Source organism: Rousettus aegyptiacus, unplaced genomic scaffold, assembly GCF_014176215.1.
Source record: "Rousettus aegyptiacus isolate mRouAeg1 unplaced genomic scaffold, mRouAeg1.p scaffold_m13_p_2, whole genome shotgun sequence".
NCBI classification, from domain to species: domain Eukaryota; kingdom Metazoa; phylum Chordata; class Mammalia; order Chiroptera; family Pteropodidae; genus Rousettus; species Rousettus aegyptiacus.
The window spans coordinates 161571047-161585688 of NW_023416295.1; the positions used below are offsets into that span (position 1 = coordinate 161571047).

Sequence of the window (14642 nt, forward strand, 5' to 3'; positions counted from 1 at the left end):
GCTAATTTTACAAGTAGTCAAGATGGAGACAAAGTAAGGGCAGAGACAGTGATTTTTAAATGTACCGAAGGAACACAGGAAGTGCATATGATGTTACTGTAAGAATGAAAGTATTTTTACTCGTTCCCCAATTCGATAAAAGAATTCTATTCAAGAACCCCAATGGTTTGAAAATTGGTAATGATGAACTGGAAAAGCATCCAATTAGAAATAACTGATTACAGAGTAAACTATTAACCTAGGATCAGGCATTATGCTGAAAAATAGGGAGTTAAACTACAAATGCTCTGTTGACATCTTTGGTCTCATAAATAAAAGAAAATGTGAGAAGAAAATTTATTGCTAGAATTAATGTTTATTCAATATTACTTTCTGCCTGGAACTTTTTCTGAAAGTGGCATCTTGCATGAGCCAACATTGATTAGAGATAACACAAAAATACTGATTTGTAAAGATGATTGATGAATATTTCAATGGAATGTAAATTACCACTATCCGTGTAAGATTTTCAACTTCACTCAATTTATTACAACTGTGAAAGTCAAAGCTATTGAAATCTGTTTTCAAAATAGAGCAATTAATAGATCAACAAAGATTTAGTTAACAATATAAATGCATAAATTAAGTCTTGAAATTGATTTTCCTTTTCATAATTGGTGCTTAGACAAGGAAGTTAGTAACCCATAGACTTCAAATATTAAGTACTTTCTCCCTTTGCAGGACTTTGATAAATTATTAAAAACTTGCAAAGGTCGTCATCAGAGTCTCTTATTAGGTCCCTGGGAATTGTATTTTTTCTACTATCTGGAATGTTTGAAAGCTATTGAAAAGATTGGTGGATTTTTCAGTAGAGAATCCAGGAAATCAAAGCTTGCTGTATAATTATTCATTCATTACAAAAGTATTTATCGAGGGCCTCCTGTGTGCTAGACAAAATACATAACCCCATGGATATTATTATTTCAGATGCTTTTCTTAGACATTTAGTGTTAATGTCAATCATCTTAAAAAACATTACTGTATTACTATGCTTCTAATTACTTAAACATTGATTATACTCGAATCAGTGCATGGTCCATTTTCCAGTTAAGTTAAGCCTCTGGACTCTGGATCTAAGCATAGAGAGCATTACTTTATAAACCACTTGAGAGATATTCTTCTAGTTATCCTCTTGGAGGTATATTTCAGGAAGCAGCATAATACTTTTTAAAATAATTTTTCATTTTCCACTTACAGTTGACATACAATATTATATTAGCTTCAGATGTGCAGTGTAATGATTAGAAGTGATTACTTCGATAAATCTAGTACCCATTTGACACCATACGTAGTTATTACAATGTTATTGACTGTATTCCCTATGTTGTACTTTACATCCATGTGACGGTTTCATAACTACCAATTTATACCTCTTAATCTCTTCCCTTCTTCACTCACCCCACTAACCCCCTGCCCAAGTAGCATAATTCTAGATGAAAGAAACTTTAAAGATCAACATAGTAAACATCCACTTCTGGCCAAGATAGAGTAAGAGGCACAAGATTTACTCTCCTACCTGAAGCAATCAAAAAAGGTAAAACAAAAAAAGTATATGATATAACCTGATTAGTCCTATATAGCAAAAAAAAAAAAAAATTAAAATCTCACAAAAAAATTCCAGGCCCAGATTACTTCACTGGTGAATTCTACCAGACATTGAGGAAAGGCTACCAATTCTACAAGTCCTTAACAAAACTGAGGAGTAGGGAATACTTTCCATCTTATTCTATTAGGGCAATATTACCCAGGTACCAAAACCAGGCAAAGACAATACTAGAAAAAGAAAGTTATATAATCGATATTCTTCACGAATATATATGCAAATAATATAAACAAAGTTTAGCAAGTAAAATCCAACAATATATAAAAAGGATACTACATCATGAATAGGTAGGGATTATCCAGGACTGCAAGGTTGGCTTCATATTTGAAAATCAATTGGTATAATTCGCCATGTTAGCAAAGTAAAAAAGGAACATCATATGATCATCTCTATACACACAGAAAAACATTCAACAAAATCCTACATCCATTCCTGATAAAAATTCAGCAAACTACAAATAGGGACTTCCTCAGACTCATATAGTGCATCTTTTCCAGATTGGAAAAGAAGTAAAACTATATTCTCAGATGACTTGAACATTTATATAGAAACTCCAATGGAATCCACTAAAAATCTAGCATTGTTACAGGAAACAAAATTGATATACAAAACTCAGTTGTATTTCTATTAACCAACGACAAACAGTGAGGAATTAAAATTTTAAAGTCAATACTACTTACAATAGCTTCAAAATATGAAATACTTATCTGACAAAAGCTATATAAGACATGTAAAACAAAATCTACAAAATATTGCTGAAATTTAAGATCTAAATAAATTCAGAGATGTATCCTGTTCACAGACCAGAAAACTCATTATTGTTAAGATGTCATTTCTCCCTAATTTAATATATAGATTCAGTGCAACCTCAAACTTACTAAGGGGGTGTGTGTGGAGAAGAATGACAAACTGATTCAAAAATTTATAGGAAAATGAAAGGACCTACGATTACCAAAATAACGTTGAAAAAGAATGCAAATTGAGAGCTAAAGTATTAACTACCTGATTTCAAGAATTACTATTAACCTACAGTAATCAAGAGAGTATGGTATTGGTCTAAAGATAGATAAGTAGAACAGAATAGAGAATCCAGAAGTGGAATCATAGATATATATATATATAAAATAGATTTTTTAAATTTACATTTAAATTCTTTATGGTAACATTGGATAATGAAATATAGTGTTTCAGGCGCACAATTCAACAGTAAGGCATATATATACATTGCATTGTGTGACAATAGATTTTTGACAGGTTCAAAGGCAATTCAGTAGATAAAGGATTGTCTTTTCAACAAACATGATAGAACACTCATATGCAAAAAATGAACCTAAATTCATATGCAGAAATAAACTAAAATGTATCATAGATCTAAATGTAAAACCTAAAACTATAAAAATTTTAAGAGGAAATCTTTGTGACCTTGGGTTAGTTGGGGAAATCTTAAATATAATATGAAAAGGCACAATTCATAAAAGAAAAAAATGGATAAATTGGACTTCACAAAATTAAAACTTCTTCCTTTTTAAATATATTTTTAAGAGAATGAGAAAGAAGGGCCACATACTGGGAGGAAACATTTTTAAAATGTGTCTAATGAAAGACATCTAGAATATATAAAGAACACTCATAATAATAAAAAAAATTCACAGACATAAGATTTGAACAGACATTTTACAAGATAAGATATACAGATAGCAAATAAGCATATGAGATTTCAGCACCATTATTCATTAGGGAAATAAAAACCCTAAGACATGAGATACCTACGTGCCTATTAGAATAGCTGAAATTAAAGACTGACTACATAAAGTATTGGCAAGAATGGGGAGGAACTTGAATTCTCATATACCGCAGATGTGTACAATTTTAGAGACACATCAGAAACAGTTTGGCAGTTTCCCAAAACGCTAAACATATGTCTACCATATGATCATTCCACTTCTAACTATTAACCCAAAAGAAAGGAACGCAGCTATCCATACAAAGACTTACTCACAAAGGCTCATGGCAACATTATTTGTAATAGCTCAGGACTGGAAACAACCCAGATGTCTATCATTAGGGGACTAGATAAACACCTATATATCCATAGGATGGAGGAGTACTCAGCAATAAAAATTAAGGAGCTCCCATATGAATGACTCTCAAAATAATTATGCTGAGTGAAAGAAGTACTGTATCATTCCATTTATGTAAAACTCTAGAGAATGCAATCTAACCGATAGTGACAGAAAGAAAATGAGTATCTATCTGCCTTGGAGATGACATGGAAGGAGTAGGAGATTACAGAGTGGTGTGATAAAACTTTGGAGATAGTGGATATGTTTAGTATCTTGATTGTGCTGATGGTTTCAGGGGTATATACAGAAGTCAAAACTTCTCAAATTGTATGTCTTAAACCTATGCCATTTATTATATACCAGTTACCTCAATAAAGCTATTTGAAAGAAACACATATCCAGCAACCCTCTCCCATTTCACGGATGGGAAAACTGAGGCCTGAAGACAGAGCTTTTCCAAAGTCACACCAATAGTCCAATACAGAGGAGTTAGACTTGTCCATATTGAAGCTTCTTGATGAAAGTAAAGAGATCCTGGTGGAAAGTCATGTTTTTCATATGATAAATTCATCTACCTCTCTCAGTACATTCCAGTCCCTGTTCCAAGTACTATACTAGGTGTACTTCATTGTTTTCTGTTTGAAGCCTGATTTCTCAGTCCTTGATTCCAATTTCGTAGCAGATAGCAAAAAACTTCCTAAAGTGTCGATGTCCCCAAGAGGGTTTAAATCAATTTTCAAAACCTAGATTGTTTTCTCCAAAAAGTATCACCCTTATGTTAGCCTTGAACATTGTAAGAGCTGAAACTCTGTTAATTCGTACTGGATTTTGTTGTTTTAGGTCTGAATCGTTTGCTTACCAATGGCTCCTATGAAGCTGCTTTTCCTCTACACGAGGTATCGTCCTGCCGTTTCTCCTTTTCTGTCAATTTCTTGTTCTTAAATCAGCTTCTGGGTGTAGTAATTAATTGAGTTTGTTGACGTGACATTCGTTCAGAATGAATTTAATTTGTTCAGTAGACAATTAGCCTACCTTGCATAGATGTGTTTCTATGTGTCTTTTTATGTAATTGCAAGAATACTTGAATCAGGAGTCACTCAATATTAATTCAGAGGAATAGCTGAGGGACTCCAAGTCGTAAAATTAGAGAGGCATTGAAAATTTTCATGAGGTAACAGACCCAGGGGGAAGAAGTTCCTGAAATGTATAGTCTCTGCAACAAAGAAATATATAGCTGTTCTTTAAAGAGTAGGAGGAAACCATCCTGAAAAACTCTGGCAACCAAAGGTGATAAATGGAAATTAATAGTATCATATCATTACTCATTTAGGATATGTAAATTTTGACTTTTTAAAACATTTATCTTTTTATTTTTTCTTATTTACTATGTGTGATCTTTGTCATATATGAGGACTTTTGTAAATGTAACTGTGATTACCCTTACCTCTATTTCCCCATTAGATTTTGGTTTATTTTGCCCAGAATTTTCTTCACATGTGGGTTTTTCAGGGACAGAATTATCATTATTGGTCAGAGATTATTATCTTCTTCATAGTATTAAGCACCTACTCTATATTGGTCACTCTGTGACATAGAGAATAAAAACGTAAATATCATGGTCCATGCCCTCCAGTACCTCAAAACTAGCCAGGGAAACTACTGTGAGAGTGATTTTCAGAACAGTCTTCTATTAGAAACATTAACAGTTTGCCAATAAACTTTGGGGGACAATTCCAACTGTCCCCAAATGGAAAATCTTTTCTTTTGGCTTATTAAAGCATTTCTTCCCTTGATTTCAAACATCATGAGGATGTAAAAGATGGCGAATTTTTAAAAACTTATTCATGAAGAAAACTAGAAGCTTTGGTCTAAGACCCTATTTACAATCTGCCAGGAAACGTTTCTGGAATGATCCTTTCAGTGTCACAGGAGCAAACATTTTGACACAAAGGTTTTCTAGAGCCACACTCAGGTATTTCTGAACTCTAAAGACAGATTTCTCTCCAAAACATCGTGTGGCTTCCTGTAGTTGTCAATTGGCATTGACCAAAAAAGAATTCGAATGGGTCTTGCGCCCTCCCATTGCCCAGCCCTCACTCATGGCAAGGACGGTATCTGACCAATGGTAGTGGGCGGAAGGATCTGTGTAGGCAAGTGGGTGGCAGGCATGAGGGTGTCTGAGGAGATGCAGCTGTGAAACCACACAGAGTAACTCAGGAGAATGTCCAAATTAGCAGCAGCTACAATAACAATTGCTCATTGGACTTTTTACTCAGTTTAACTTGATTATATTATTTAACCTCATAACAGCCTTCAGAGGCAGGAAGGGCAGATTTTGTTGCCCTTGTTTTATTGAAAGTATTCAAACTATTCAAAATTTAAATCATTCTGAGAAAGGTTGGCCCACCTCTAGTGACACAGTGAGTCGGTGGTTGAGCTGAGAGTCGAACCCGAGTTTCTTGTCTCTTGCCCCAGTTCACTATCTACTAAAGAAGGTTAATGTCAACAATTACTTCACCTACAGAAAGTATCTTTTTTGTTTGTGAAACTAGCATTGCCATTAACTGAACTCAGAGAACCCTCCACCTCTCTGGCCCTTGGTCTCCCATCTGTTCAGTGAGGAGGTAGAATTAGTTTTGAATCATTCTCATTTCGTGGTGACTTCCAGGGTTTTCTTATAGATAAGGCCGTGTGACAAGGTTACAGCTATGGCTGTTTACCAACTACCCTGTCTTGACAGAAGTAGGAAAGAGAACTAGGAAGTCTTGGGCCTGGCCTCTGGGCAAGACACTTTATTCATTCAAACCACAGAAGAAACATAATAAGGCAGCTATTATTAGTTTCATTATGAACCAGGAATCCAAGGCTCAGAGAGTTTCCGTCCTCCTTGTTAAAAAGTAGCAGAACTAGATTTGAACTCTGTTTAAACCTGCCTAATTCTAGCAAACATGTGCTTTTTACTACATAGCATCATCAATAAGATAAAGTCCAGAATAACTAGTCAAACTCCTTTCCCTTCAATAGTATGGACCCACTTTTTCCCATATCACGTCTCTTGCTGCTTCTGCCGTAAGAGACTAGTGTTAGCTTTCCTTCTGGCGTTTGTGCGAATTACCTCACCAGCAGTGGTGTTTTTATCCCAGGGGAGTTACAGAAGTAAAAACTCCATTAGGACCCATGGAGCGGAAAACCACCGACATCTGCTCTATGAGTGCTGGGCCTCCTGGGGCGTGTGGTATAAATACCAGCCTTTGGATCTTGTAAGGTGAGTTTTTAACTGGCTGCACATATAAAGCTGAAACAAAATGATCAGAGCAGACCGTGTGCTGGGAGAAGAAAAAACAGTGTGAGGTACACAGCTCTTGCTCAAATCTGGTTTCTTCCCACGAAGGCAGCTTGTCAGAGGACATAGGTCATTCATGGTAAACCAGACCGCCCTCCGATGACGATGGCATTTCTTCCAAAAAGGCCTTAGGAAGGGACTCATGAGATCAGCCAGGTCTCTCACAGGACTCCATATGTAGCAGGTCGCCCATGTAACTGCTATTGACAATTATCAGTAATAATTTTAGAGAGATGATACTGCCTATATATATTAGTGACAAATGGAATATTTGTTACTATTATGCAAGGAAATATGGAGTACTGTCATTCTACTAAATCTCGGGCTTATTTAAATTTTTATTTTAAATTAACCATCTTTAAAGATGATTTTAATTCTGGTCAAAAAAATATATCAACTTATTTAACCTATGATAATTACGCAGCGAAAATATATGTTTTTTAACTGTATATGCCCAACTTTCTGCTATGGCAGCATTATGCTCTAATATCTCGTTATTTATTTAGAGATTGGTTTTATTAAGACTAGGTAGCAACAATCCACACTTCATGGATTTTTTATTAAAGAGAAACTCATGCCTCATTTCCTAGACTAGCTGTATATGTTTCAGGTTTACGAGGGCCCTCAAAAAAATGAGTCCAGAGGAAAATGAAATAATAAGACAACTCACTTTATGTTTTATCTGCCTGGTAGTCATTATTCCTGCCGGAGTCCTTGTTACCAAATGTCGACTCCTGTTGACCTAAGGACATTGATGAATCATGTCATTTTTTTGTGTTGGTAACAAATGATGCAGATGGTTTGGGGGTGAGTGGAAAACATTTTCTGAGATGAGATCATTTTCCTTTGACCAGTCTCAATATATGATAAAACAGTGGGGGGAAAATAAATAAATTCTCTTCCCAGCCACAGTCCCGTATTACAGGATTACATTGATTAAAAATTACAGAAAATTGCTGCAGGCAAAACATCTCTGCCCATGATGGTGTTTTGATTAAGACTTTGCCATTTGTCAATGAGTGCTAATTAACTGCCGATTGTATTTCTAGTACAATGCTACATACTATTGGCAAAGACATGCAGAAGCCACAGTCTCTGGCTTTAAGGAACTCAGTGTCCCTGAGGAAAAAACGCACACGGGCCCTTCGGTACTTGAGACAACTGTAAAACAATCCAAGACTAAGCACAGTTAGGTGAAATGTCTGAGGGAGGTGATAAGTTTTACAAAAATTCAGAAAAACCAGGATGAATGTGGGCCAGTGCCTCTGTGGAAGGCTCTGTAGAGCTGAGCCTTGGAAGAGCAGTGAGATTGGTATTGGCCGGAGTGAAGGGAGATGAAAAGCACAAGTTAGTTTTGAGTGGGATGAAGTTCTGGAGCATCCAGGGAATCTCATCTCTGAAATAGTTCTTGTCCTATAGATTTTGCTTCCTCCATATCTCTCGAATCTGGACACACCCAGCATCTCCACCACCACGTTCCTTCTGTCCCGTATAACCTAGACTATGGCTCTTGTCCCCAACTTGATCTCCCTTTGCCCACCCTGATCCCTTCCAGTCCATTCTCCTCCCTGCGGTCAGAGGGATCTTTTTGGAATGTGAATCTGATCATGTCCGTTGATTGTTAAACTCTCTCATGATTTTCCATTTCTCTCTGGACAAAGATCAGTGCATTTAGCGTGGTCTGCAAGACTCACTGAGGCCCAGCCCCCACCTACCTCACCAGCCCACCTCTTGTTCTCAGTATTCCAGTCACCCTGCCTTTATTCCACCTGCTCCGTGCTACCACAGGGCCTTTGTATGTACCTGTTTCCTCTGCTGGAAATACTCTATCCTGTCCCTAACCCCACCTAGTTAACTTTCACTCATCAGCACAGAGAAGTCTTCCCTGACTAGAGTGGTCAAATGACCTTGTTATAAGTGCTTATAGAATTATCTCTCTCTCTTTTGTAGCTCTTTTCCCAGTTTTATTGTTATAAACTTATTGATTTAATTGATCTATGTAAGTCTCCTCTAGCACCCTGCAAGTTCTATAAGAGCAAGGACCAAGCTTATTTTGCTCACCATGTGTTCTCAGCACCTAGCACAATATGTCGTGTGAATCTATGTGTATATGAATATATGTTGGAAAAGTCTTCTGGGAGTGTAAAGTTGCTGTTGGGACACTGTGGAAGATGGAATAAATAAATAATCCCACACTCTTAGGAACCATAGGGCATCCCAAGAGAAAAGGAGCAGTTAGTATTTGGAAACAGATGGTTAACAACATCTGTTTAAAATGAAAATGAAAAAGAATTAGAATATTCTTATATTGGGCTACAAAATAATTAATTTTTATGTGATGAAATGTAGCAGTCGACAGGCACAGAAAGCACAATTTGGTTTGTATTCTAGCACAAGTCAAATCACATTAATGATGTTTAAGAAATAAAAGAAAAACCAAGGAATTTTCTGGACACTTCCAAACTCCACAGACCACAGGGAACTAGGCAGGCTGCTTCAGCTCGGAAAAAATATTTATAGAGGTAGATATTGAAGCCTGTGAAAAGTCATTGCTTAAAAGGGAAAAGTGCTCTCAGCATTGATTTGTATTGAGTCTTAGTAATTAGAGTGTCTCTTTCCAATATTTTGTGATCCTAACACTGTAAATGTCTTGTAAAGCTACAAAATACTGAAAGGATATTTAAAGTTTTTCATCATAATTTGGTTTCCTATTTTTTTAAATATTATGATGCCTACTTTACAACCAAGCACACACTCAGAAATGGCAAAAATGAGGCTATATGGTAATACCAACTATTCGAGTTCCCCTGGTTCTGTGTTAATAACATGTCACAGCTTCCAGATGGGCTTGGATTTATTCTGTATTCTGAGAACAAGCTTGGGCATAATCATGTTCTTTTATAAAAAGGATTTTTTTTGTATTTCTGATATAGAGTAGTAGGAGAAGAAATTTAAACCCAGAACCTAGATTTGGTCCAATGTTTTATTCTCTTGGCTTACCTTTATCAGCAAGGCCACTACAAAGTAAAAAAAAAACTGAGCTGTTATAATGCTGACCTCTAAATACTTCACTGTCATTTGTAAGGCTGTTGTGTCTTAAACAGGCGATACTTTGGAGAGAAGATTGGGTTGTATTTTGCCTGGCTGGGCTGGTACACCGGCATGCTCTTCCCAGCCGCCTTCATTGGATTGTTTGTCTTTTTGTATGGAGTCATGACTCTGGATCACTGCCAAGTCAGGTACGGGGAGCTCTAAGCGAGCCTGCCTTCGCCTGTATTTAAAGATGGCTGATTGTGATTTGGGGGTGTTCACAGACCGTGGGCCCACTGAGCTTTTCCTTCTAACTTCCTTCCCAGTCTCTTCTGGAAAAATTCAAAAGCTTCAGTTCACTAGGTTTCTTTAACCACTGCCCTTGCTACTGTGGTCTTCAGCCACCAAGGAAGCAAAGTTTGCATTTGTGGACACATGAGCCACGATATGTCCACAGAGCGAACCCCTTTCATTCGCTGGTTTAAAGTTACTCTTTCTGATTTTTTTCACCATTTTTCATTCTGCTTGTACTGCAGAAAAGTGATTTAGCAACCATTTTGTGTGAATTCTGCATTTTTACAAGGACCCTTTAAACCCGAACCAGAGAGATATCTCACTGACTTTCTGAGGTCTTGAGAATGATTCGGTGTTAATGATTGTTATCTTGGTTCTAGAGAGTTTAAGGTATTCATGGAGGTCTTATTGCAGGGCTGGACAGTGCTCTTAAATAACGCGCCTTTTAGAAGTGATTGCAAAAATAAAAGTGATTGATATAGGTCTTCTAGCCTACCAAAGTATTTTACTTTCTGGTGAGATTGTTAATGAGGTATAACTTTCTCCCAGAACTAATCCCTAGAATTTTTATTTATTCCTCCATTATCAGTTTTAACTTATCATGCATACAGAAATCGAGGCAGGCACTTTTAGGTATCTCATTGTTCGCATAATTCAGTATGACATTGATTCAAACCTTTGCAGTGTTGTGAATGCCTTTTGTATAATTTGAGGTATAAGAACCAATGTTTTGCTTCATATATTCTTCTGAGTCTAACTTATTAATATGTATAGTCCAAGAAACTAACTCATAAATAAGTAGGTTGTCAAATTATTAAATTATGCAGGAACTTGTTTATAGTAATAGCAAATAAGGCCTAAGAAGCTTTGGGGGACAAAAATGAAATCTACTGGATCTTATTTACTGGTTGAATATTCTGTTGAAATTTGAGGAGGAAAATGCTCTTATGTCATCAAAAAGCAGTCCTTTTTCTGTTCTCTTTTTCCAGTAAAGAAGTCTGCCAAGCTACAGATATCATCATGTGTCCTGTATGCGATAAATACTGTCCATTCATGAGGCTGTCGGATAGCTGCGTTTATGCCAAGGTAATTTCAAATATTTAGTATTTTAGGTGAGTTGAATTTTATGTACTTTCCTGAGGAAGAGAGGCTAACTATGTTCTCTCTCTCATCTCTGGTTTTGGTTTCTCAAGTTTATGTAATATTAGGAGAGACTGACCTCAGTCATTCAGGATTCTAATTACAATATCTTTTTTTTTTTTTTTTTACCATATATGTATTTTAAATGTATTGGATCTAATTATCACAAGAAGCTGCAGCACGCACAGTGCAAAAAGCACAGTTGTTAGAGTCAGAGAGAAGCTTCAATCTTGACTCTGCTCTTTACCGCTTGTCAGTCCGGGAACAATTCATTTAACCTCCCTGAGCCTCAGTTTTCTCATTCCTAAAATGGAGAACATGATACTTGTTTCATATGATTGTTGTAAGAAATGAGATGAGGCGTATACTGAGTACAGTGTTTGGCAAACAGTAAGGTCTCAGTAAATGAGAGCCGCAATCTTTCTTCTCCTCCTCCTCATTATTGTCTAAAAGACTTAGATTCAGGGCTAGCTTAGCAACTTACCTCCTTGCCTCTGCACAGGCACAGGCTCTTCGAGGCTGAACTTTCTCATTTCTAAAAGGTAGGCTGTGATACCTGCCCCCTCCACCCATGGCACGTCATGAGGACCAAAAATCCAGTATATGTGAAAGTTCTTTGAAAAAAAAAAAAAAGAAACACATAGGACCGTTACGTCTATGATATGTTATTGTGTGCCCCTTTCTCACATTATGCCTTTGTTAAAACTTTAGACATGTTCATCAAATTCTTATGGTTTTTTACTTAGCGGCAGTATCACTATTGCAAAGCAATAGCTGGAGTAAGGCCTGATGAAGACTCTTCCAAGACCCAGTGCCTGTCAGCTTGCCCTGATTCCGGATCTGAAAGGGGTTGGTGGATTTTACTGAACCTCTGTGACCACTGCAGCTTGGCTATATCTAATTATACTCTCAGCATTGCAGAGTTTGTTTTTTTTTTCTTTTTTCATTTTAAATGAGAGAACATTTGATAGGCAGCCCAGGAGCCTGCCGATCTATGATGCCTTTAGCACTGCAGGTGGCCAGTCTATGTGGGTGTAGCCTAAACCACAGCAAGCCAGCTGTGATTATAAAAAGATGATTTGGGCTCTTAAAATGTGCCACAAGGAAACAAAACAAAACAAAACACTCTCCCTACTTTTGGAGAACATACAAATAGACCTGAGTAAATGAGGACAAATTTAACAGAGTGAGCTAGGAAAATACAGATTTGGTGAGAATCGAAAGAGTTTTGTCAGTAATACAATTTTTGTTTAGAGATCATGAGTTAGGCCTGAAAGATTTGGGTACAAAAATCCTGCTTTTTGGGAATCTCATAAGCCCAGTTTGTTGTTGTTGTTTGGGGGGGGGGGTATGTTTATTTTTTACATGCAAAGACATGCCTTGAGTGAAGTTCTCTCTTTAGAAGATACAAGATAATTCCTTAAAACAATCATCCTAGATAGTTCAGAGTGTTCTTATTTAATAGGGTCTTCTCTGGGTGGTTGTCCTACTGAATATAAGACCTAGCACAACAGTAATTATAATCATAACTTGGCTATAGCTAGGCAACCCACACTTATTATTTCTAATTCTAACAGCAACTTCAAGCTAGATGTTATTCCCATTTTACTCAGAGATGTAAACATTGCCACTCATCCATGGTCACACAGCCATAAATATCTGGGCCTCAGTTTACCTGGCTGCAGAACATATCCTTGTGCCATACTGTATCACAGGACATTTAGATTCTGGATTTTATGATTGGTCTTGCCTAGAAACTTGGTAAAATGAAGGCTAAAAAGCCTTACAATGACAAAACTGAAGTTATGCAGAGTTTCATTTAAAAATTGACTTAGAAATGCCAGATTGATTTCATGGGACTGAGGATACATCGGAATTAGATTGGAGCCCAGATACAATTTAATCAACGCCTGTTCTGCCGATCAGGCATGTTTTTATCCCTGACCCTCAGACACCCGACTCTAACTGACTTAAGCAAAAAGGGACTTACTGGCTGGCTCATTTTGCTGGAAAAGACACTGGAGTAGCTTATACTATCTAAGTATCAGGGCTTCATGGCCTAGAACTGTTCCTTCAGGCCCCAGGTGTCTCTCTAGTCACCTGTCTACATGATCATTCTGCAGACAGGTTCTCTTCACAAATTGAGCAAGGAGACTGCTGGCTACCATAGCTCCCAGTTTACATATTCCTTCCTTTAGCTACTTAAGCCGATTTTAATGCATATATTAAATTCTTAGTCTACGGCTACAGAATATGTCTTTCAGAAGGTATGTGTTGCCTCATTTGGAATTTAGGGGGAAACAGCTGCCTTTCCCAGATAGTCTGTTGTTTTAGCCTGTATATGCTTATCCCCTGGTGGTATCAACCACTTTGGGTGAGGGTCAGAGCTAGGTTCCAGGCTGTCAGTCCGGGTGAATTTGTAGGGAGGAGATGATAACATGTCCCAGCATCATTGTATGTTGCCACTCTTTCAGAGTGGGATCCTCAACCCCTGGGTCATGGGCTGGTGCCAGTCCAGAACCAGGCCGTGAGGGACGCTTCGTCTGTATTTGCAGCCGCTCCCCAGTGCTAGCATCACCGCCTCAGCTCCACCTCAGATCATCAGGCATGAGATTCTCATAGGAGCACTGGTCCCTGGTGCCAAACAGTTTGGGTACCTCTGTTCCAGATGACTTTTCCAGTGGGAGCTGTATTTTTAAGCCTGCTTAGGATGAAGGAGAATTGGCAGGGGGCACTCTCCCTTGGTTATAATCCGCCAGCCTCGGGGTTTAAGGGGGAATGCGCTGAGAAGTGAATGCCCGAGGGCAGCTGGCCAGGCAGCACCTACTTTCATCATCTCCTCAACCAAGCAGGACTCTCCACATCCTGATTTTACCCCAAGGATGCCAGCACTTGTGGTTTGGCCTATTGCAGCTGATTTCTGAAAGAGAGGAAATTAATTATCCAATGACTCTTGAGGGGGAGGCTGGAGAAGAATTTATATATTTCTCTAGCCTTTGCTCTCATTATGCTAGGGAACTGCTACCTAACTCTCCCCACATACCACCACAAAATGAGGAAGGTGACTGCTGGCTACTATAGCTCCCAGTTTACATATTCCTTCCTTTAGCTACTTAAGCCGATTTTAAGG

At 37.6% G+C, this 14642-nt stretch overlaps 1 protein-coding gene across 11 annotated transcripts in view; it reads left to right on the forward strand.

The window, feature by feature from the left end:
- ANO4 (anoctamin 4) overlaps positions 1 to 14642 on the forward strand; it is a 322241-nt gene that overhangs the window by 246185 nt on the left and 61414 nt on the right. For all 11 annotated transcript variants that reach the window (XM_036237351.1, XM_036237354.1, XM_036237349.1 and 8 more), the window contains 4 exons: positions 4546 to 4601; positions 6849 to 6970; positions 10153 to 10287; positions 11362 to 11458. In XM_036237351.1, the coding sequence (XP_036093244.1) occupies positions 4546 to 4601; positions 6849 to 6970; positions 10153 to 10287; positions 11362 to 11458 (410 nt within the window). The remainder of the gene's footprint in view (positions 1 to 4545; positions 4602 to 6848; positions 6971 to 10152; positions 10288 to 11361; positions 11459 to 14642) is intronic.